This window comes from Papaver somniferum, chromosome 6, assembly GCF_003573695.1.
Source record: "Papaver somniferum cultivar HN1 chromosome 6, ASM357369v1, whole genome shotgun sequence".
Classification (NCBI taxonomy): Eukaryota; Viridiplantae; Streptophyta; class Magnoliopsida; order Ranunculales; family Papaveraceae; genus Papaver; species Papaver somniferum.
The window spans coordinates 111872067-111894746 of record NC_039363.1 but is presented as its reverse complement, the minus strand read 5'-3'; the positions used below and the strand labels follow the sequence as shown (position 1 = coordinate 111894746).

At 36.7% G+C, this 22680-nt stretch overlaps 2 protein-coding genes and 1 long non-coding RNA gene across 3 annotated transcripts; 2 read left to right on the top strand and 1 right to left on the bottom strand.

The window, feature by feature from the left end:
• Positions 1–9154: 9154 nt before the first annotated feature.
• Positions 9155–12220, bottom strand: LOC113286052. The gene is made up of 2 exons (XR_003329079.1): positions 10407–12220; positions 9155–9507 (listed from the first exon to the last, which is right to left on the bottom strand). It is a non-coding gene; the product is annotated as an uncharacterized LOC113286052 (long non-coding RNA).
• Positions 12221–12727: 507 nt separating this feature from the next.
• On the top strand, positions 12728–17714 carry LOC113288875 (BRISC and BRCA1-A complex member 2-like). The gene is made up of 13 exons (XM_026538011.1): positions 12728–13032; positions 13194–13287; positions 13374–13551; positions 13635–13725; positions 14031–14066; positions 14176–14274; positions 14982–15112; positions 15212–15260; positions 15389–15478; positions 15572–15625; positions 16064–16129; positions 16939–17036; positions 17139–17714. Exons 1-13 carry the CDS (start codon positions 12943–12945, stop codon positions 17206–17208), a joined length of 1146 nt encoding a protein of 381 aa, XP_026393796.1. The 5' UTR covers positions 12728–12942; the 3' UTR covers positions 17209–17714.
• Positions 17715–19259: 1545 nt separating this feature from the next.
• On the top strand, positions 19260–22507 carry LOC113288874 (tubulin beta chain-like). Its single transcript, XM_026538010.1, has 3 exons — positions 19260–19808; positions 21114–21383; positions 21500–22507. The coding sequence occupies exons 1-3, from the start codon at positions 19412–19414 to the stop codon at positions 22180–22182; spliced, it is 1350 nt and encodes a 449-aa protein (XP_026393795.1). The 5' UTR covers positions 19260–19411; the 3' UTR covers positions 22183–22507.
• Positions 22508–22680: the final 173 nt, after the last annotated feature.

Sequence of the window (22680 nt, the reverse complement as noted above, 5' to 3'; positions counted from 1 at the left end):
ACCCCCACAAGCATGATCATGACAAAAGGAAATAATACTGGACTGGTCACTCTCAGGTATACATCTCCTAATAATCTGGTCTGGACAATACTTAAACAAATAAGGATCATCCCAAAAAAGTGCTTCACCTCGGCTAAAAACCTAGAACGATCTTGTTTACCCCAATGTTGGGGCATTCGACCAGTAACAAGATAATTCACTATATTCGCATACCAAGGTGCTTGGGTAACAAAGAACAGTTGTTCATCAGGAAAACTATCCCTAACAGGAGGAGAATCATTAAGGGTATCCACAACAAGCCTAGACAAGTGGTCTGCTACTACATTTTCTGCACCTTTTTTCTCTAATGTCTAAGGAAAATTCCTGCAACAATAGGATCCATCTAATCAATCTAGGTTTAGTATCCTTCTTGGAAAGAAGATACTTCAAAGCAGCATGATCAGTAAAGATTATGACCTTAGAACCTAAGAGGTAGGATCTAAACTTGTCTAAGGCAAACACAATAGCTAATAGTTCCTTCTCCGTAGTGGTATAGTTCAACTGGGCATCATTCAGAGTTTTGCTAGCATAGTAAATCACATGAAGTAACTTATTTTCTCGCTGACCTAGCACAACACCAATAGCATAATCTGAAGCATCACACATGATCTCAAAGGGTAGGTTCCAGTTGGGCCTGGACTATGGGGGCGGTAGTGAGTAAATTCTTAAGCTTCTCAAAAGCCTCTAAACAAGCATCATCAAAGACAAACTTAACGTCTTTTGCAAGCAAATTGCAAAGAGGTCTAGAAATTAAGCTAAAATCCTTAATGAATCGACGATAAAAACCTGCATGCCCTAAGAATGACCTAATATCTCTTACGGTTTTTGGGACCTGTAAAGTTTTAATGAGGTCAACTTTGGCTCTATCTACCTCTATACCCTTCGAAGATACGATATGCCCTAGAACAATTCCTGAACGAACCATGAAGTGACATTTCTCCCAATTAAGCACTAAATTCTTTTCCTTACACCTAGTCAAAACTAATGACAAATGATGCAAGCACTCATCGAAAGACGAACCAAACACTGAAAATCATCCATAAAGACCTCTAAGAACCGTTCTACCATGTCAGAAAATATGCTCAACATACAACGCTGAAAGGTCGCAGGGGCATTACATAGCCCGAAAGGCATGCGTCTATACGCAAAGGTACCAAAGGGACAGGTAAAAGTGGTTTTCTCTTGGTCTTCTGGGGCTATGACAATCTGATTATAACCGCAGTATCCATCTAAAAGCAATAATGGCTACGTCCAGCTAATCTCTCTAGCATTTGGTCGATGAAGGGAAGGGGAAAGTGGTCCTTCCTAGTGACCTTGTTCAATTTCCTATAGTCAATACAGACACGCCAAACCCGTGGTCACCCGGGTTGGGATTAACTCATTGTTATCATTCTGGACTACAGTAATACCGGATTTCTTGGGAACAACCTGAACGGGGCTGACCCACTTACTGTCTGAAATGGGGTAGATAATGCCTGCATCTAACAGCTTAAGAACCTCGGTTCGAACTACTTCTTTCATATTAGGGTTCAGTCGACGTTGCATCTCCCTAGAAGGTTTGGTGTCACTCTCTAAATATGATGCATACAATCAGTAGGACTTATACCCTTAATGTCTGCTATGGTCCACCCTAAAGCTTCCTTGTTATTCTGAAGGACATCACTAGCCTACTTTCCTGATCACTATCCAAGTCGGATGCTATAATCACAGGTAAAGTTTCAGATGGGCCTAAAAAACATACTTCAGGGAATCTGGTAATGGTTTAAGGTCCAACTTAGGAGGCTTTCTAACGAAGGAACTAGGGTAGACTTAGAAACGGTAGAGGTTCGAACTTAGGTTTCCATCCATTATTAGTGTCTAACAAAGGGGTTGAATCTAACAAAGCATTCACCTCATTAATCACATTATCATCATCAAAATCAATCCCAAAGTGGGCTAGGCATTTCTCTAATGGATCTTCTAACAAAGTGTTTGGTAATGACTCCTCGACTAATGTTCCTATCATGTTCACCTCTCTATGTTAGTCATCTAGTTCAGAGGGTAGCTTACTAATATTAAAAATGTTCAGCTCAATAGTCATATTACCAAAAGACAAATTCATAATACCATTTCGACAGTTAATGATCGCATTGGATGTAGCTAAAAACGGGCGACCTAAAATCACTGGTATTTGGTTCTCTGGGTCAGGGACAGGTTGGGTATCTAGGATAACAAAATCCACTGGATAAATAAACTTGTCGACCTCAATAAGAACGTCCTCGATCACACCACGAGGAATTTTAACGGACCTATCAGCTAACTGAAGTGTCATCTGGGTAGGTTTCATCTCACCAAGTCCTAGCTTAAGGTACACATGGTATGGCAGTAAGTTCACACTGGCTCCTAAGTCAAGCAAAGCTTTCTCGACACGGTATTTACCTATTGTGCAAGAAATAGTAGGGGACCCTGGGTCTTTATACTTAGGAGTAGTGGTATTCTGAATAATAGAACTCACATGACTAGCTAGGAAGGCTTTCTTCTGGACACTAAGTTTTCGCTTTCGCGTACACATATCCTTAAGAAACTTGGCATAAGCGGGAATCTGCTTAATCGCATCTAACAATGGGAGGTTGATAGTAACCTGCTTAAAAACCTCCAATATATCATTAAAGTTGGACTCCCTCTTAGTTGGAACTAGCAGCTGGGGGAACGGGGCTCTGGGAACAAAGCCGGGCTCAGCAGACCCTCATTGGTCTCTTTGGAGACTCTATCAGTCTCCTCATTTTCTGGCTCAGAAGGGTGAACTACAGCATGTTCACTATCAGGCATGGCAACCTTATTGTCAACTTTCTTTCCACTCCTAAGGGTTGTTATAGAATTCACATGATTGTACGATTTCTCTCCTTTAGGGTTAGGATCAGTTTGACTAGGGAACCTTCCATCTTCTCTTTCACTAAGAAACTTAGCTATTTGGCCGACTTGAAGTTCTAAGTTAGCAAGAGACTGGGAATTATTCTTAAAATTCTGCCTGGTTTCTTCTTGAAAACCACAGTGGTTCTTTGATAACATCTCATGGTTCTTTGCTAACATAGTAAGGGTTTCTTCTAAGGTGGAGATCTTTTTCTCATTCTGAAACTGGGGTTGACCTGAAGAGTTCTTAGCATAACCAAAACCTGGGGGAGGCTGAGAATTACTAGACTGTCCTTGATTCTGACCCTTAGACCAAGAAAAATTAGGATGGTTTCTCCAACCAGGGTTGTAAGTCTCTGAGTATGGGTCAAACTTCTGACGGTTCTCAAACCTAGCATTGTTATAGACAGCATGGGCTTGCTCTTCACTAACCTGACCTTCCCAAAACGAGTTATTGGGTTCTACTCCACAACTAGACACTTGAGAGGCTCTAAACCTATCATCAGGTTCAACAAGAGACCTATGTTTAGGATGATTCAATTCCAAAGCTTCTAACCTTCTAGACAAAGCAGCAAACTTAGCATCAGACCCGAAGCTTGTATCTACCACATTGGTGCTACTTCTATTGACCAAGAGTCTTTTGGGGGGTTCAACACAACTCCCACTGTTGGGATTTTTCAGCGACAGCTCCTAAGAAGGTAAAAGCATCATCAACACTTTTACTAGTGAACTCACCAGCGCACATAGACTCAACCATGGCTTTGGTTGAATAGTTAAACCATCATAAATAATCTCTACTAGTTTCATCTTATCAAATCCATGGTAAGGACACTGGGTAGGAGATCATTGAATCTCTCTAAAAACCTATAAAGAGACTCTCCCTCTTGTTGCACACTAACACTAATTTTCTGCCTTACAGACGCAGTTTTATGCTTAGGGTAAAATTTTATATAGAAAGCAGTAATAAGTTCCTGCCATGTTTCAATGGATTCAGATGGTAGGTTTTTCAGCTAGGTCTTGGCTTTATCTCTCAAGGAAAAGGGAAACATCTTAAGTTTCAAGACTTCATCAGTAAGGTCTTTTATTCTAATTGTCCCACAAATTTCCTCAAAATCCCTAATATGAAAATAAGGGTTCTCATCATCTTTCCCTAAGAATATAGGGATCATCTGAAGAATACTAGGTTTTATCTCGAAATTAGCCGTAGTGGCTGGCAATTTAATGCACGAAGCTCAGGTGGACCTAGTTGGGAACATGTAATTTTTCAAAGTTGCCATCGCTGGCACAGCTGAAGTACTAGGGGTATTTTTCTCACGAAGAGACAGGTTCTAAAAACTGAAGTTTCCAAAAACATGGCTCTCAAAAGAAGAGTCTTCGAGCTCCCTGCTTCCACAAGAAGAACTACTAGGTTTATCACTAATCAAATGACCTAGAGTGTTTCTTTTCCAAACCCGCTCTTTAATAACCTTGGGAATACACTAGAAAAACAAAAGAAAAAGAAAGAAATCCTAAAAGGAAAGGAAGTTCTATGCAAACACAAACAAGGCTGACTCCACCACAACAAACCTATTGATTTCTAGCAAAAAAAAACATGATGGCTCCACTTAGATTGTTTCTAGACCAGCTTCTAATCCTTTGAAAGGGAATTCGTTACAATTTAAGCAAACCCCTCTGGAATCAATCTGAGTTTAAGTAAGTTGAATCGAGACGAGGGAAGCTCAATGGAGCTTTGATACCCAAGGCCTCACCGGCGTTACAAGGCGGCGTATTCAACTCGCAGAAACCATCATGAACTTTGAAGCATGCTTAAAAGAGTAACCAATATTTTTCGAATGACTTTCCTATTAAGCTCGTTACCCTATAGGTCTCGTTCTAGTCAAATTTTCGGCTTAGGTTCGCGTTTGGTTTCGTTTTCCTAAGGCGGGCAAGAAGGGAATGGTGATGAAATCCGAACCCTTATCTTGTATGGCCAGTCCTTGCCCTTTACTAGGAAATTAAAGCAGTCATTTTCAAATCCTCAGCATATATGCAAACGAAGGAATACAATAACTTGCTGACAGGAGATTCGCGAGTGTTTCGACAAACTTACCTCCCATACCAGACGAGGGATGAACCGCTGAAGTCGACTCGGGCCACGACTCCTATGTCATGTACGAACCCGAGGGCCGAGGCGATATCGTAATCGCCGCCCTTCTCTGCAAACAGTTTATATTTAAACTACCCTTCCGTAGGGTTTAAAAAAAAAAGTTCCAAAGTCCAAAAATAAAGTGCAAAAGAAAAAAAAATCTAAAAGAAATTATAATAAAAAATTGTCTCTCTCTCTCTTTTTTTTAATAAATTTTTATTCTCCTTTTCTTTCGCTCCTTTCGCTTTGCTTTTACTCCAAATCTTTAAGTATACACCAAAAGCTTTGGTAAATTTTTCTTTCGTTCCAAATTCCAAAATTTTTAAGGAAAAGACAAATACCCAGAAACGTAAAGAAGAACAAATAAAATAAAAACCTAAACAAATAAAAATCTAAAAACTCTAGCCTAAAGACAAGTCCCTGACAGCGGCGCCAAAAATTGATGTGATTTCAAGTTGAGTTGTAGTAATACGTTCGTTGAGACTTGTGAAAGCAATAGATTTTAGATTTAATTTTTAGGACTAAAAATATAGCAAACTTTAATAAAAGTGATATGAAAAATATAGAGAAGACTGGGGCTATGGAATCCACTATTTACCAATATTAAAGTGATTCATATTCTCTAATTGTAATCATGCAAATCATGCATTCAAATTGATTCTTAATATTGCAATAGTTGTTTTTTTAGAAATAACAATTGTAGATCAAAAGTATGGGACATCAAAACCCTAGGCTAGCATGCTCCATCAATTTAAATGACAATTGTTTAACAAAAACCATTTTATCAATTTATTTATCTAGGCAAATAATCATATAATAATTGCATAAATTAGAGAATACCACTTTTCATTGGCGAAATAGCTTCCTCCTTCGCCCCAGAGGATGGGTTTAGCTCATCATTGTGTAAACACGCTAAAAATATTTGTTCATTGCTTCAAAAATTGTTTACAAAGATGAAATGAAGAAAAAATAATGAAAATCGTGTGTTTGCAACGTTTTTAATTGTTGCAAAACACTGTTCCAGAGAGCGATAAAAGGGAACTGTCATTGTCACAGTAGCTTGTACGACTGTCAAATATGTGTCGCAATCACTGTAGCAATTACGACTGCTCCTTGTGGTCTTATGTTCTTCGTATGTTCTTCAATGGCAGCAGCAGCAATTCTCTCAAACTCACGTTTCTTTGCTCTGGTCTCTCCCCTGATCACTTCCTCCCCTTCTATGATACTCCAACACTCTATATATACTACACAGGCCTTCGAATATCTCCTCATTACTCCGAATAATCTCTTCATACTTCAGGCAGTAAAGAAAATATTTTCTTTCCCTTCTTGCCTGCGCCATGCATCTGCAGCTGTCAATTATGCGTATAATCTCTTTTCTTAACTCCACAATGCCTCTGTTGCGACCCAGCATACTCCAAAAACACACAGAACATGTTATGAACACACAGAACCCGTGAAGAACTCGGGTTCTCTGTTTGCTTCCACACGAGATTGTAGCCAAATTTAGATGAATCCAACTGGCATACCAGTCTTGTTTAATCGAAAAAGGATATCTCCAACCAATTCACACGCTTTAATCTCCTTAAAACTCGCCAAAAATCCCACCAGAAGTTATGATGTTGTCTGGCAAGTCATTAACAAAGACCGAAACTTCTTACTCTCTGTTTTTCTTCTCCCGGCTTATCCAGCCCAACTGGATCAAATCCATCGAGCATACCAAGACTGTTAAGACGAAACAAGCCTTCACAATAGATTCCAGTGGTTGAATCTCTTTAAATCCAGTCCAGGAGATGAACCCTAATTTCAGCCAGCTTCACAACTGTTTTCCCGCCAAAAAAATTCAAATCGTGGGGAAGAAAGGGTTGCCCCTATCCAGAGTAGGGGTGCGAATAGCAGATGGGTGCTGAGGAAAAATTTGTATGCTTAGGATGAATTTGGGCTACGCATAACCTTGGGTGCCCCTTAGTCAAATCTGGGGTCCGTATAGCAAATGTCCTCCAGGGGTCCAAATATCACTTTTTGAGCAACTTTCCACACAAGTGTATTTCTCCAAAAACACCTACACAAACATAAAAACATCATAATAAGTACAAAATCAAGCACTAGCAATAGAGACACTGAGGACAATTCAGATACAAAAATGTGTCTATCACTGAACACAATCATTACGAAGTAACGCAATCATTGCGAATGAACATATTGCGGAGTAACGCAATCATTGCGGATGAACACAATCATTGTGATGAACAGTGAAGCAGATATTTCATTTTGGTCCCCTTTCCATACATGTAGAAATTTCATTAAGACATATATAGGGAGGGGTAGTTGGTTGAAGGTGCATATGCGGACTATGTACCAAGTCAGCTTCATAGCTTAGCCGGAAGAGTATAAATGATGCCTAAGGCTCATTTATAGTTGCGTAGCCTTTTGAAGAGGGCATTTAATGCTTAGGCATAACTATGCCATATCGCGGACCCGATGATGCATAACCATTGTGCATCTTGACGGAATGGCCTATACGGACCAGGCCATTACCATTATTGTTAGGCCACGGCCTTGCAATCGAGTTGGTTTAAGTTTCTGTCCCTTCGAGGATGAACTACGGTCTGTGCTTGATCCCTTTAGAGTAGGGAAGGGTACGTAGGCAGCCACAATGAGTTGCAGCACTGCCGGTCCAGCACGTTGTCGCTCATATCATCTAATTGCGAGATGATTGCGGAAGATTGGCCCCTCATATCATCTAAGCTCGGTAGCTCGATGCAAGAGATGATTGTGGTCAAGCTTGATGAGGCTTAGTTGCATGCCAGCAAGTGGATGCTCATACTTCCTATCAAGCTATAAAGAGCAAGTTATGGCACGCGTGCTGGATTATTTGGAAGTTAAGGACCCGAGTGTCGTAATTTAGCTTAAGAGGAGTCCATTTTGATGGGAAACGGCCCAAAATCATCAACAACAATCCTTCTCTGCTCAGATCTAATCCTTTTTGAACCGGATTTGAGTATATTTCTTTACTATTTTTTTGTTTTTAGATTAGTTAGAAGTCTTAGCTTAGTTGTGGTATGTTTTCTACCTATCTACACCGTTATGGTGGTTTTATCTACTGTTTTGAGGTTTATATTCGCTTTAATAACGATTCTTGGTTATTGAGTTGGGTTTTAAGCTCAATAGTGATGCTCTCCAATGGGAAAATCTTCATCTTTGTTGTCTCCGACGACATATCTTCATCATCAACTTATCCGGCGACGAAATCTTCATCGATAATTTATTTGACGACGGAAGTTTCATCACTAGTTACAAGAGATTTGAGAAAATCACTCCTATTTTGGGAGCACATATTTCTAAAGAAGAAAAACAAACTAAATGGTCAGAATTAATACCGAGAAAAACCATTCTTCCTCCGATTTAATCAGACCTTATTCATACCTGTATTTTTCTTCTCCGATAATCTTTCTCTTGCCGGATTTCTAAGTATTGTACTTTTACAGTATGTTCTTGTTACTTTGTATTCTCTTATTTTCGATCCTAAACTCATTGTAACCTCAAATTTTCATTAAATAAGAAGTTCCTTGTTTATCAAAAATAAATAAAAGTGATTTTATTCTCCATATTTAGCCGATATAACTTGTTGCTACTAATATGAGATCAGTTTACTGGAGATGTTACCAAAACCTATATAAGACGAAACGCTATTTTGTTTGTCTTATATGGAACTAGGATATGACCCTTGTTCTCGGTGTTGTCGAACGATTGTTTCTTATCGTATTTCGACATATGTCATGTTAAATCTAACTCCAGTGTTATTACATTATGTCATTTTTTCCTAGATGAAGCATACTTAATTAAATTTGTTTTCAATGCATATTTTTAAACTAATAATTAACCAAAAATATGTAAAGCTCTAATAAATGGTTGAATTGTGGAATTTTACGTAAATATTTGTAAAATATGGAAACATTAAAATTGAACCACAAAATTTTTTACATGACTACTACCCCATACTATTCCAATACCGTTACAAAGTTCTTTGAAACTTTGGAACAGAAGTTCTAAAATTGTATACATGGAGAAAAAGAATATAAGAGGTGATGCATATGCTGGTGTTCATGTTCCCAAAATCCAACATGTCGCGGTTCCATACACGCTTTTTCAATTTTGCTTATGCATACAAAAATATTGTATTAACATCCAACTTACTTCAGAAATCAAAGAGAATACATGTACACACATCATTTTATACATAACCTTGAAAGGAACATTAATGCTTGATGACTGCATGAGGCCAAATTTAACCTATGTTTAACCAACTATTTAAGATAACCCATTCCACACCTAGAATGATTGCCGATATCTGTATAAGTGGATTGTTGTTAGGAAAATCATTCATCGAGATCAACATGCCAACGGTAAAACGGAAAAAATTATTTGCAAAAGCATGAGTTCCAACAGTTCACCTGTATAAATTGAGAAAAATATCAGTTCCACATTATATTAAAAAGACATGAAATTTAATAGCTTATTTAAAAGAGTAGCTTGATGTGAGACTGCTGCAACGACTAAATGTAAGAGAAAGTAATTTTTAATATAAGATGGTAGTGTTGTTGGTGTTCCAAACTTTCTCTAGTTGCATATCCATATTCATTATGAAATATTGTTACAAATTAACTTTTATAAGGAAAGATTGTGCCTAAGGAAATTCTTCATGGCTATCGTACAGACTTTCTAATTTGTTACAATATCAAAATAAATTACTCTACATAATTAATTTCAAACGACTAATCTATAAGAAAGTGACACACTAACTCAACATGATCTTATCCCGATTGAATTATAGGAACTTCAGAATAAAAAAAAGGTAGGGAACTAAGTGCGATATTGGAAAGAGATGTAAGATTTAGTTATAGTCTCATTAATTAACACGACACATGCCACCATCTATTTTTTTTCATGCATCATTTTACCGTGAACATAAATCATCAAGCAACTGATTACTGATTTTATTCCCTAACAAAATTGAATTTTTATTGAACCAACCGACGTTCGACACCACAATCGCAATTCATATTCTATGTTTCTATTGGACACTACCAACATATTTTTCATAAAATATTTTCTAGCTTTTCCTTGTTCAGCGAATTCCCAACAAACAGATTTCACAGACTGATATCGGTATAATTATCAGGTAACATACTAATAACACAAACTCTGACTTTCAGTTATCCTGTCAAAATTGAAATATAGAGACTGTTGCAAGAACCAATGTGTTGGGTGTTGGATCTCTAATAACAAAATATCTTATTTCGAAGTACATGCATAAAGAGTTAAAAGAGCCAAATGATATGAGAAAACTTACAACTCTACAACCTCCTTGTTCCTGTCAACATCTGTAGACCTTCTGTCAAAGCATTCACATAATTGATAATTTACATTTTCTCCAACCTCTGTGGTGTTATACAAAACTGAGCTTAAAACTTATTGAGAATTATACGAACTGAACATATAGTAGGTTCCCTGGAAAAAATACTGAACTTTTATACTTCATCCAAGCTCAAATATTGGTATTAAGGGTCCAAAAGTAGCTTGTAGTGAGACCAACAGTACAGAAACGCGAATAAACCTTTCACCCGACCTTATATATATATCTGGCAAACGAATCAGACCTTGCGCAAACCCCCTAAATAACATGTTAATACTAACGATATCCTATATTAATAATAAACCTTTCACCCGACCTTATATATATCTGGAAAACGAATTTGACCTTGCGCAAACCCCCTAAATAACATGTTAATATTAACGATATCCTATATTATACTTCGTGAACATTGCTACAATAGACTCTAGCAGTGCTAAATTCATCCGGAATTAATACGTAATGAAAAGATTTTTACCAAACCTCAATGTATATAATCAAATATTGGTATTTACCTCGACAGAGAAAACCAACCTGTGTCCTTTCTCCCTTGCTTTAGGTGGTATTTCATCTCCGAAAAAGTTTCGATGAACCTGCAAATTTGAAAAATTGGAATGATAATAGAGCAAAATGCAAAGGCAAGATTTTAAAATATTTTATAAACTAACCTAAAATTCAGAAATTAATTAGACTGCTAACATATCTAATTCAAGTAAAAAAAGGACTAAAATCGTCACATACCCACCAGAACAACAAATACAACAAAAGAAAAACAACCAAAAGACTCCAACTTACCAATACAACAAAAATGGACCAAAGATTGTAAATCCAAGAGTGCCAAAGCAAACGAAGGACAACAAAGTAAGACTAATTTATAAATGTTTGAAACATCATTTTTGTTAAATCAAAATAAGAAAATCAAAGAACCTAATCTACCAGTTGGATCGCCTCTATAATTATTCACATTATAATATAATACCTTAAAATGATTTGTGCAGTTGGATACAAAAAATGTCTATTTATCGGTATTTGGTTCGTAGAATCAACTTCGATTTGACCATATTCGAAGTCTTTTTTGGGTTAGCTAAAGCCGACAAGATTGTTATAAACAAAAAAAGAAGTACGATGAACTAAAAGCTAATTCAACCCGTAGTGCTCACGTATTAACAATTCAAGTGAGACTTGGAAATCATACCAAAAAGTAAATTTACAGGATTAACAATAAAATATAGAACTTGAAAAATAATCAACCTTTATAATTCTTGTTAAGAGGAAGTGGGATGCACAAAATCAAATTCAAACAAAACTTAATAATCTAAAATAAAATTAATTGGGGGATAATAAAAATATTCACCATATAAATTTAAAAATGAAATTCTAATTCAGAAAGCAGAGAGAAATACAAACATTAAGTCGAAAATGCGCTTTAAAACCATTTGATGAATCTAATGAGCGTTAATCTAATCTTTACACAAATTAACCCTAAAACCACAAAATAAAAATAAAAGATCTGAAACATTTCTCAATAACCCAGATTTAAAAACACCAATTGGATGAAAAGAAATTTAGATGAAAATTGATAAACTATAAAACAATACAAACTATAAGAGAACAAATATAATAACAAACCGTCTTTTCAATATCCAGTGGATGATAAAGAGATCTTCTTTGGTTGAAATATTTTACACATGGAGAAATTGAAATATTATGGGCATAAGAAGATCTTTTGATTTATTTATTTTTTGATGAAAAAAAAAGACGATGAAGAAGAAAAAAGAATGAAAAAGATGAAAGAAAATAATCAACTTTTTTTTTGAAGCATGAATTAAGAGAGAGTTTAATTTACAATAAAGGAAACGGTTTCACATTGAATGTGAAGAATAATTTCAAATAAATGACACTGGGAGGGTGAAGTGGAGATTGAAATATGTGGCTCGATCTGGACTCTTGGAAATGTAGACTGAAAATCTTAAATCAGTGTCTCAATCTCAACCCTTCTTTATATGCTAAAAATGTATAGTGAAAAATTTAAATCTTGACTGTTCTTTATGTGTCCCAATGTAGATAACCGTCCATATGAAAAAACACCATTGTCCATTATAATATAGATTTGATGTCCTGCTCCACAGTGAATTGGTACCCCGGTTAACAATGTTGATAGAAATGTCATTTCTTTTTTAGGGTGCGGCTGTTGAAATTTGGCGTAGTTGGGCCATAAAGGTCTAATTGCCATGCAGACACACATGAGTCTCATCCCACGACTAGTCCTACTGTTCCGATACAATTGTTTTTCACTAGAATAATAGAAATTTACTTTTCTCCATTTAGAGACCTCCCCAAATCTGCTCGCAAACATCACCGATGCGATGATCAAGAAAAAGTAAACAGTGAATCTCTTCAACTCCACAAGGATCTTCACCAGCAAAAACTTCGAAAAGAAAACTCAGGGATTCCAAGTTTCCACAGTGATTGGCTTATGGCCGTAGTTAGCAATGGTGGTACTTTACCTCCACTGATAGCTTCCCAACTCAATTACCTCCTCACCCACTCTCCATTCTCTGTCAAAGTAAGTAATTAAAGTTTGAAAAGCTTAATTTTTGTCATAACTTCGATCTTTTCAGTATCTCAACCATCGGCAAAACCCTAGATCGTATATGCAAATTTTGGTCCATTTTTTTATAATCTTTTTTTAGGTTTAGGGCTTAAATTGGTTTTGACTTCTTGCAGGTTGATCGAATATGGTCTGGTTGTAGAAAGGGAAACCCACAGTTAGCTGATCGGTTTACTCTTCTCATACCACTCTGCCTAGATTACATTAAATGTTAGTTATCTCAATTTTACCTGATCCTATTGATTTTTTTTTTTTTTGATTTTGAGGTTTGATTAATGTCGATTAATTCGTTACAGGGGATGTTATATACAATGCACAGTACCCATTAGCTGCGCCTGATATTATATTTGCTGCTGAAGATGAAAGTTTTCATCCATTTTTTGTTGCTGGTGATGGGGAAACACCTAAGAGTAGCTTGTGTGATTGGAATATCAAGGATCCTTCAAAGCTGTTGGCACTAATTAATGAACTAAGGTCTTTTGTGGTCGACATTGAACTATTTTCTTTTCTTCTGCATATATATGTGTATCTGACTCTTTAAATGGTTTGTCTTGTAGGGATATTTACATACTGTATCAGAGGAAACGAATTGCAGAACTTGACGATGACAGATTGAAATTTGAAATTAGCACCATTCATTCTAGGGAGGTAAGTTAAGATTCGAAGTGAGATCAGTTGTCTTATCTTAGAGATTGTAATTGTTGGGCCATGCTCACAAACTATTCAGTCTTAATCTATTAACTACATGTAGATTTTTTTGTATTCTTTGCAGCCCTTTGAATCCCATGCAAAGAGAAACTGTTTTGTTTGGTTCAATATAGTACTTGTCCAAAAACTTAACTTCCTTTAACCTATCTATTCTAATTAATTGTCTAGATTTTGCTAGTACTTTAATGGGTGTCTGGAGACTTGACCAATTGATGTTAGTATTAACTTACTCTTTCATGGAACAGGGAATTGAAGTTTGCTTGATTTCGGGACCTGACAAGGTAAAGATATACTAGATGATTTCTATTGCCTTTTTGGTGGCCCATGATTACATTGCTATAATTCTCCTGTAGTCTTGGTTAATTTGTTTTTCCTTGAATTTTAGTGTAGCCAGAAGAAGTTAGATTTGCTGTACCTTTGCTGGATATAGATTTAAATAAACTGGTGCATGGGTGTCCGTGGAAGCATCAGCAAATCATCTACTTACAGGTGCTTTCCTGTCTTAGAATTTGTTTGTTATATGTTTGTGACCATTACCATCTACTATAAAGGATTATTGATTCGTGGTAGACATCTAAAACTTTCCACCTGACAACTCAACACTACTTATGCACGGAGGAAACCAAACTGCACATTAAGTCTGGGAATCCAGTTTCAAGATAAACAACTCTAATTATCTCTTGCACTCAGTAGTATTTTTATTATATAGTCTCATTACAGGACCAGAGTTGCTATTGTAAGTGACATCTAGGGAGTACAGGAAATAATACAATTTAATAATTGTCATTCTTATAAAGATGCTAAATCTTTCTATATATCCAAAGTTTAGTTTGAAATTTTCCTCGAAGCAAAATGCGCTGTTGGCTAATTTGGTCTTCAATTCTGTCATGGTCTTGTTAAAGTTCCAAACAGCAACCATCACTAAGATTTCTCTCTTATGGCAAATAGGCAGAGATTGTAGACTAGAAAATCCTTAACTTGTTTCTCAGTTATGATAGTTCTCTAGAATGCAGTGGCCTAGCTTAAAACTTAACCTTTTATGGTGTACTTTTTATCAATCAATATCTGGATATATGATCAATATGATAAATCACAAAAAAGTACAAAATAATGGATCAACATAACTTGAGATTGATAATTCAAGAATGATTCTTGTTATTTTTCTATTTGGATGATGTAATATTAGATTGGTGCAGGTCGTATTTCCTATTAGGAGAAAATATGGTCCGGCGCCTTCTGCTCCTAGAATGAAACTTGTCTCTTCCTCAGAGCTGAAAGCACTATTCTCTGTTGAAGATGTGAAGCTTCTTCCATGGTCAGAAGGAATGTAAGTACCTCATCCTAACATTATGGTTGCACCTGCTTTCCAAAAAACCACAGCTGTTTTTGCTAATATTTCTTCTTGTCTTGTTTTGATCTCTCAAAGGTGCATGACTGAATACCTGCCTACTCTAGAAGAAAATCTCAAGCTTCAGGTTTGATTATATGCTGTTCAAAGATCACCTTTTTCATCTACATTAGATGATATATCTTCTTCTTACGACTTTATTTCAGTTTGTCACTGCTGGTTGGTCTAAAATCCTCCATGATACCTCTTTTGTAGATTGTGGATGCTGTTGCATCAGTTGGTGCTAGAAGACGCTTTATAGAGGCTTTAGCTCCAATATGTGGAAGGCCTATAGAAGCAGATCCAGTATGCATACTAAATATATCTTGATTTTGCTTAATATCTGATCGATTACCGATTATTATTTGTTTTGATTGGGTGATTGTTCTATACCATCAGGTCTTTTGCAGAAAGGCCACACTTCTTGCTGCAACTGGGGTGTTTACATTTCTGGTACGATAGAGCTGTCACTTATGCTTGTTTAATTATGTGTATGGTTACTGATGGAAGTAGGTAATTATTTCTGGAATTGTTCTATGTAAGTAAGAGTTTCCCTAGGCGTTTGTCCTTAGAAGAAGCAGAAGGATTTTGATCAAATTTTGTGCCTGAAAACATTAGTATTGCTCCCTATTTCTCTTAGAAACACTTTAACACTGTTTGTTTTTCTTTGTAAACGAATTCCTAAACTATAATCAGAGTTTATGTTTGACCTGTTTGGGAACAAACCAGCAAAACACGGATACCTTTTCTTTACCGTGGTTCTTACTTTGTAGAGTTGTATTGGGGTTAATGTCTATAACAGATTTATATTTTACTTTTTTGGTACTCCAATTTTGCTCTATTAAATTCATCTCCTATACTGGAAAGGACTCCTGAACATTGCCACTGCAGGTGCATATCTCCATTCCAATTCAGTTTCCTAAGCAACCACCAACTCTGATGCTGCAAAGTTCACAGGTAATTTACATGTGCAAGATCGTGCTATCACCAATCTATTTCTTAGAGATATATTCATGTACATGGTTTAACCAGTCTTTAAAGCATCAAATGGACCCCCTACACGAGGTTTTTGGCACATGTTCTGAGGCTCAACTCAAGAATATAGTGGTCTAGAAATGTCTGAGAGTGAGATTACGCCTCAGACATTGAAGCTTTTGCCTTGCACCATAAGCCCATCATGTCCTGATGCCTTGCTCATTCCATGCATTGCCCTGTTACTCCTAATAACATATTGCTACTATACGAAGTGCTCGCCTGGTCGTTTAGAAACAGTCTGCTAGGACGCTGTTAGAAGTAAAACCAGTGTAGGAAGGACTGGTTCTGCGCTTTAGGTACATTGTCAGTGAGATTCTCTATTTGGTTCTCTCACCCAATTTTTTTAAAACAGTGATCCTCTGTGAGTTGCAGGAGGGAAAATTAACACTTAGGCTTGTAGGCATCTGTCAAATTTCCTTAGGTTAGTCTGGGTTAAGTACTTTAGTATTGTGAAAGAATCAGCCTATATAGCAGGATGACGCTTGCTGACATGTGTTTAGATTAAGTTTCTACTCCCTCCGTTTCAAAACGTGTAAATTTACATACAAACAAGCCTATTATTTTGAAACGGAGAGAGTTGTTGTTAACTAGTTTGCGATTTGCTGAATGGCTCACTCCCGCCCTTCCCTAGACGGTGTCTTCAGTTTAAGTGCGTGTTATGTTCCCTCATTAGCAAGTTACTTCTAGTATTATTTATGAGGTTCTTCACTATTTCTTGTTCTATATCATAGCACTTCAACGCCCAAGGAACACCAGTAGCGTCACCTCCTTTGGTTGATTGTCCATGGAGCCCAAGATGGGATGCATCACAAATGGCTGAGCGAATCTTGTAAGTAAATCTAGCACCTCCAATTTCTGAAGCTCGATTCAACATTTTGTCTATCTGCATTGTGCACTACAAAATAGAAACTTAAGTTTGTGTGGATGGCAGTGAGTTTCTGGCGGAAGAAGGCTTGACTTTCAAGAAGTACTGCAATGACATCCTAGTTCAACATCATTAGTTGTTGCAGTGTTGAGGTAATCATTGTTTCATATCAACTGTAAGCTATTGTATTTTTTTTTTAACTCATTGTTCCTCTATTTGGCCTGGGACACATGCGTCCTTTCATCCTGTAATATTGTAGTTCATCTTGTGCACTTCAGTACCCTAAAAATATTGTTCTCACAGCTAAGCTTTGTTTTCAATGTTTTCCAAATGGAAAGCAAAAGAGATAAGCTAAGTAGAGAAACATTCAACGTTGAAACCTTCAGCAGTTAATATCAAAGGACTGCAGTTGAAAAATGCTGAACGGGTTGTAGAAATTTTGTATGAGTAGTTGGGTTAGGATGCTGACATGAGCGACAAACTTAAACCTGTTTTGTCAAAATATTATATGCCGAAATGGCAACACAGGATCTGTGCTTTGTTGCTTTTGTCTGAATATTTGTGCTGATTGATTCCTAATCATGTCAAAATCAGCATCTACTCTTTCTTCTATTAAATTCAACTGCATCAAACTTTACACTAGAGAATGCTATTGTTATTGTATACCACATTTAGAAACAGCCCCTACAGTGCTTGTACCTCCTTTATATGGGCTCTCGAGAAGACAAATCATTATCTACATTATCCTTGCCAAATTTCACTATTTGAATCATATCTGTGTGAACCGACCTTGATAGCTGGCCATTCAAACCTCAAAACTAAGGTTTTCACCTTTTATCAATTTCCATCACCCGAACAAGCAGTGGAAATTTGCATCCTTAAACAGTTCAAGCAGTGTAACATTTTGGAAGTGAAAATAATATTCTTCTTTTGTTGCATTATTTAAATGGTGTATTATTGTTATATATATAGTATTGAGTGATGGCACATTGGCATTTTCTTATTAGTGGGGCTCTTAGAAAGATTTGCAAGATCATTCTAAGAATAAGATATCATAACTATACAGTGATCTTGACTATCCAACCCCGTTGTGTTCCCATTTCACTTTCAGTTTCTGAAAAAAATAATTGGAAACAGCGAGGGCATTAAATGTAGTTGGAACTCTCTTATCTACATGAAATAGCAGCAACCTGGTGAATACGATACTTTTGGATGTAAAGCATTGGTAATTTTCGTAAAAATCCATTACTGCAACAGTCCGGGTAATTGATTGACAGACCCAATTTGGTGCTACTAGCTTAGTAGTTACTGTTTTCTGTATATAATCACTAGTAACCACTTGAAGCATCCACAAAATAAACCAAATTTTGCATTTGCTAAATACATCCGGGCTATGATGTGCGTCTAATGTGATGCTCAATTTTAAAGTAGCCCCGGCAACGGGCATTTAATGTATCTTCTCTGCCAGACCATGAGGCACACCTTCAAACGCCACCTTGGTCTCGAGCAGAGCAAGAGTGCAAATCAGAACAGTGCCTTCTTGCCAGGCACACCTGCAAACTAAATGCAATGTCTGAGTGCCAACTTTGACTAGTAGCCTCCCAGTGTGTGCTTTGCACAAATGTCAATGCTATGTGGCTTAGTTTTTTAGTAGCTACTTCGACTTTTCTGTTTCGAGTTTCACTGTTGGAAAATACTGATCGCTGAATGTTTTTACTGTTCGTTCTCAGTCATTTCGATTCACATTATAGAATGCAATTTCTGTCTTTATCCCTAATTTATTGTATCGGATCCGAGTTGCATCATTTTACAATTATTGATTCGAAATTATAAAACGAATATCTTGACAGTTTTGTAGTGACAAATATCAAAAAATAAATAAAATAAAAATAAAAAATCCATAAGACACTAAAATAGACACTACCCCGTAGTTACACCTCTGCACTCAGCCGTCAATTTACCTGATACCTCACCAAAAAATGAAATCAACGGTTGATCAGTTACACCACATAACAAAACAAATCACCTACATCCCACAATATCACTGCCATGCCCCCAAGATCCAGATCTAACCCGAAAACGGTGTAACCATGATGTAAAATAACTAACCCCTAAAAAATAACTAATCAGAGTACTGGGTTGGAATTTCGCTGGAAAAAGTTGGAACGTCCATATATTCCCGCGCAGTAACCAATTCCAAAAAATATCTCATTCTTCATCCTCCTCCTCCATTATTGTCTTCTCTCCTCACATCTCTTATATAACCACCGACTCTCTAACTCCTCCTTCTTCATCTACATCAGAAATCTGAGAGGGATTTTAGAAAAAATCCACCGAAAATGAGAGAGATTCTACATGTACAAGGAGGACAATGTGGGAATCAAATCGGAGCAAAATTCTGGGAAGTGATATGTGATGAACATGGTATAGATCCAACCGGAAGGTTTAAAGGAGGAGTATCAGATCTACAATTAGAAAGGATTAATGTGTATTATAATGAAGCATCCGGTGGAAGATATGTACCGAGAGCTGTTCTTATGGATCTTGAACCTGGTACTATGGATAGTATTAGATCTGGTCAATTTGGTCAGATCTTTCGTCCTGATAATTTTGTGTTTGGACAATCTGGTGCTGGTAATAATTGGGCGAAAGGTCATTATACTGAAGGTGCTGAGTTGATTGATTCGGTTCTTGATGTTGTTAGAAAAGAAGCGGAGAATTGTGATTGTCTTCAAGGTAATTTTGCATCTCTATTCTCTTTTCGCTGTTTATTCTTATTTTTGAGTTTTTTTTTCCTGGAATTTATTGTCGGTGGTTTATAATTTCGTTAGTGATTTTTGATATTCAATATTGTTTGTGGTGAATCGCACTGTTCGATGGTGATCTATGATTCTCTTAGTGTGAATTTTCTCTTTAGTATATTTTTCTGTCTGTTGATTATTAGATTTGCAATTTAGTTGATGAAAAATGAATCGATTTCTCTTATTTACATGAACTGTATGAGAAATTGGTTGAATGAACTGATATCATGTGAATGAATTCTTATACATGAATCAATTGTCAAGATCCTGATATATTATTATTTGTTACGTTCTTCTGTATTTTAGATGTTTAGTTGAAGTTTTTCTGTGTATAAAGTTGATTCAAGTGGCGAGATCTGCGTTTTAAGTGAATGTTGCAAGTGTAACTAGTTTTGATCTCTCATGGAATGTCGGATGCATTTTGTTTTTGAGATTTTTGGTGGTTTTTCTTATGCATTTCTTTTCTATTTTACTTTTGAGCTGCATGTTTTTTGATTGGTGTCATGGTGTGTGTAGTTAATTAGGCTAAGGTTATATTTGAAGTGGCAATTGAGACACCTTTAGGCTTTAGCATGATAACTGTTGTCGAATTCATCATTCAGATCAGTTTACTTACAAGATCTGGATTCAAACTTTTGTTACATCTGCTGTTCCTTTGTATTTTGTCGCTACTGAAAAACGATGTTAATGTATTCCATCTCGAGAAATTGAAAATGACAAGGACATGATGCAGTCTGCAATATTCTTTATGAAGCAAACTTACTATTATAAAATGTGCTCATACGTAACTGAATATTGTCTTACTTTTGGTAATAAAGCCTTTTAAAACCCTCTATTATGCTGCTCTAAGAAATGAACTGATGAGTGTTACTACTTGAAATTGGATTACGGATTTTTATCTATTAAGATGGGTTGGACTGGATTATTGATTGAAAGTTGAATACGCATATTGTCACCCCTTTTCACAACTTCATTTTAGGACTTAGTGTTTTTCTTGTTCTTCTTTTTGTTGCAAGTGTTTCATTATTGCTACTGTGCAATGAAAAGGATCAATTGCTTAAAAATTTCATGGGATGCTGATCTTGTTCGTTGGTTATTGTTAATTTGTGCCAGGTTTTCAAGTCTATTAGTTATCTTTTTTTCTTACAAAACATGCCATTGCATTGCGTAGAGCAAAAATCATGATCTAAGTATTTCATGGTTGCTGATCTTTTTGGTTGTTACTCTTGGTCGATACTAGGTTTTCAAGTATGTCACTCCCTTGGAGGTGGAACTGGGTCTGGTATGGGAACCCTTCTAATATCGAAGATGAGAGAAGAGTACCCAGATAGAATGATGCTTACATTCTCAGTTTTCCCTTCTCCTAAGGTGTCAGACACTGTTGTGGAGCCATACAATGCCACTCTATCAGTCCACCAACTTGTGGAGAATGCCGATGAATGCATGGTCCTGGATAATGAGGCTCTGTACGATATCTGCTTCAGGACCCTAAAACTGAGCACTCCCAGCTGTAAGTATTTGATTTAGTAGAATAATTTAAGCTTTATGTCCTCTGTGTCGAGTATATATCTAATATCTATGAAAACAAAAACTTGACATAAACCACATCTTTCTCTACAAATACAGTTGGAGATCTAAACCATCTCATCTCAGCAACCATGAGCGGTGTTACTTGCTGCCTACGTTTCCCAGGACAGCTGAACTCTGATTTAAGAAAGTTGGCTGTGAACCTTATCCCATTCCCTCGTCTCCATTTCTTCATGGTCGGATTTGCTCCACTCACCTCCCGTGGGTCTCAGCAATACATCTCTCTTACTGTTCCTGAGCTGACCCAGCAGATGTGGGATTCCAAAAACATGATGTGTGCTGCAGATCCTCGTCATGGTCGTTATCTCACAGCCTCTGCCATGTTCAGAGGAAAAATGAGCACTAAGGAGGTCGATGAACAGATGATAAACGTGCAGAACAAGAACTCATCCTACTTTGTTGAGTGGATTCCAAACAATGTGAAGTCGAGTGTATGTGACATCCCACCCACTGGACTCCAGATGGCTTCAACTTTCATCGGAAACTCTACATCGATCCAGGAGATGTTCAGAAGAGTGAGTGAGCAGTTCACAGCTATGTTCAGGCGCAAAGCTTTCTTGCACTGGTACACTGGGGAAGGAATGGATGAAATGGAATTCACAGAGGCTGAAAGCAACATGAATGATCTTGTGTCAGAGTACCAACAATACCAGGATGCCACTGTTGAGGAGGACGAGGAGGGTGAATATGAGGAAGGAGTGGAAGACAACTATGATAACTGAAGAAGTTGAACATATAAATACTAGTCGAGTATTAGTAGTAAACCAACCATTTCCTATTTCAGAACCAGTAGAAATTATATTCATGTGAGGGTGAAAAGATGAGGTATTACTTTTATGTTAACTACTATGTTGCTTTCAAAGTATTATTTTTCCTTTCCTTGTTAGTTCATTTTTTCATTTCTTGTTCTGTTTTTACGCTTGTAAGTGAATTTATTTATATGTTGTATTGCTGTTGGTCTTCATGGAAGTGAATAAATGATTGGTTGTATCCTGTAAATTCTATATTTTCTTTTGGTGTTGGAAGCCCTATTCTATGTTGCCTGAGTATTACTTGTTTGTTCAATACAATCATCACCGTTTGTTGGTTTTTTTGCTTGTTAGTTGTTATTCATTCTGATATTTTCTCTCTGAAGTTACATTTGGGTAAGTGATCAATTTTGAACATCAATTTTGAAGCCGTATCTGCTGGTCTTCCTGCAAGAGAATAAATGATTTGTT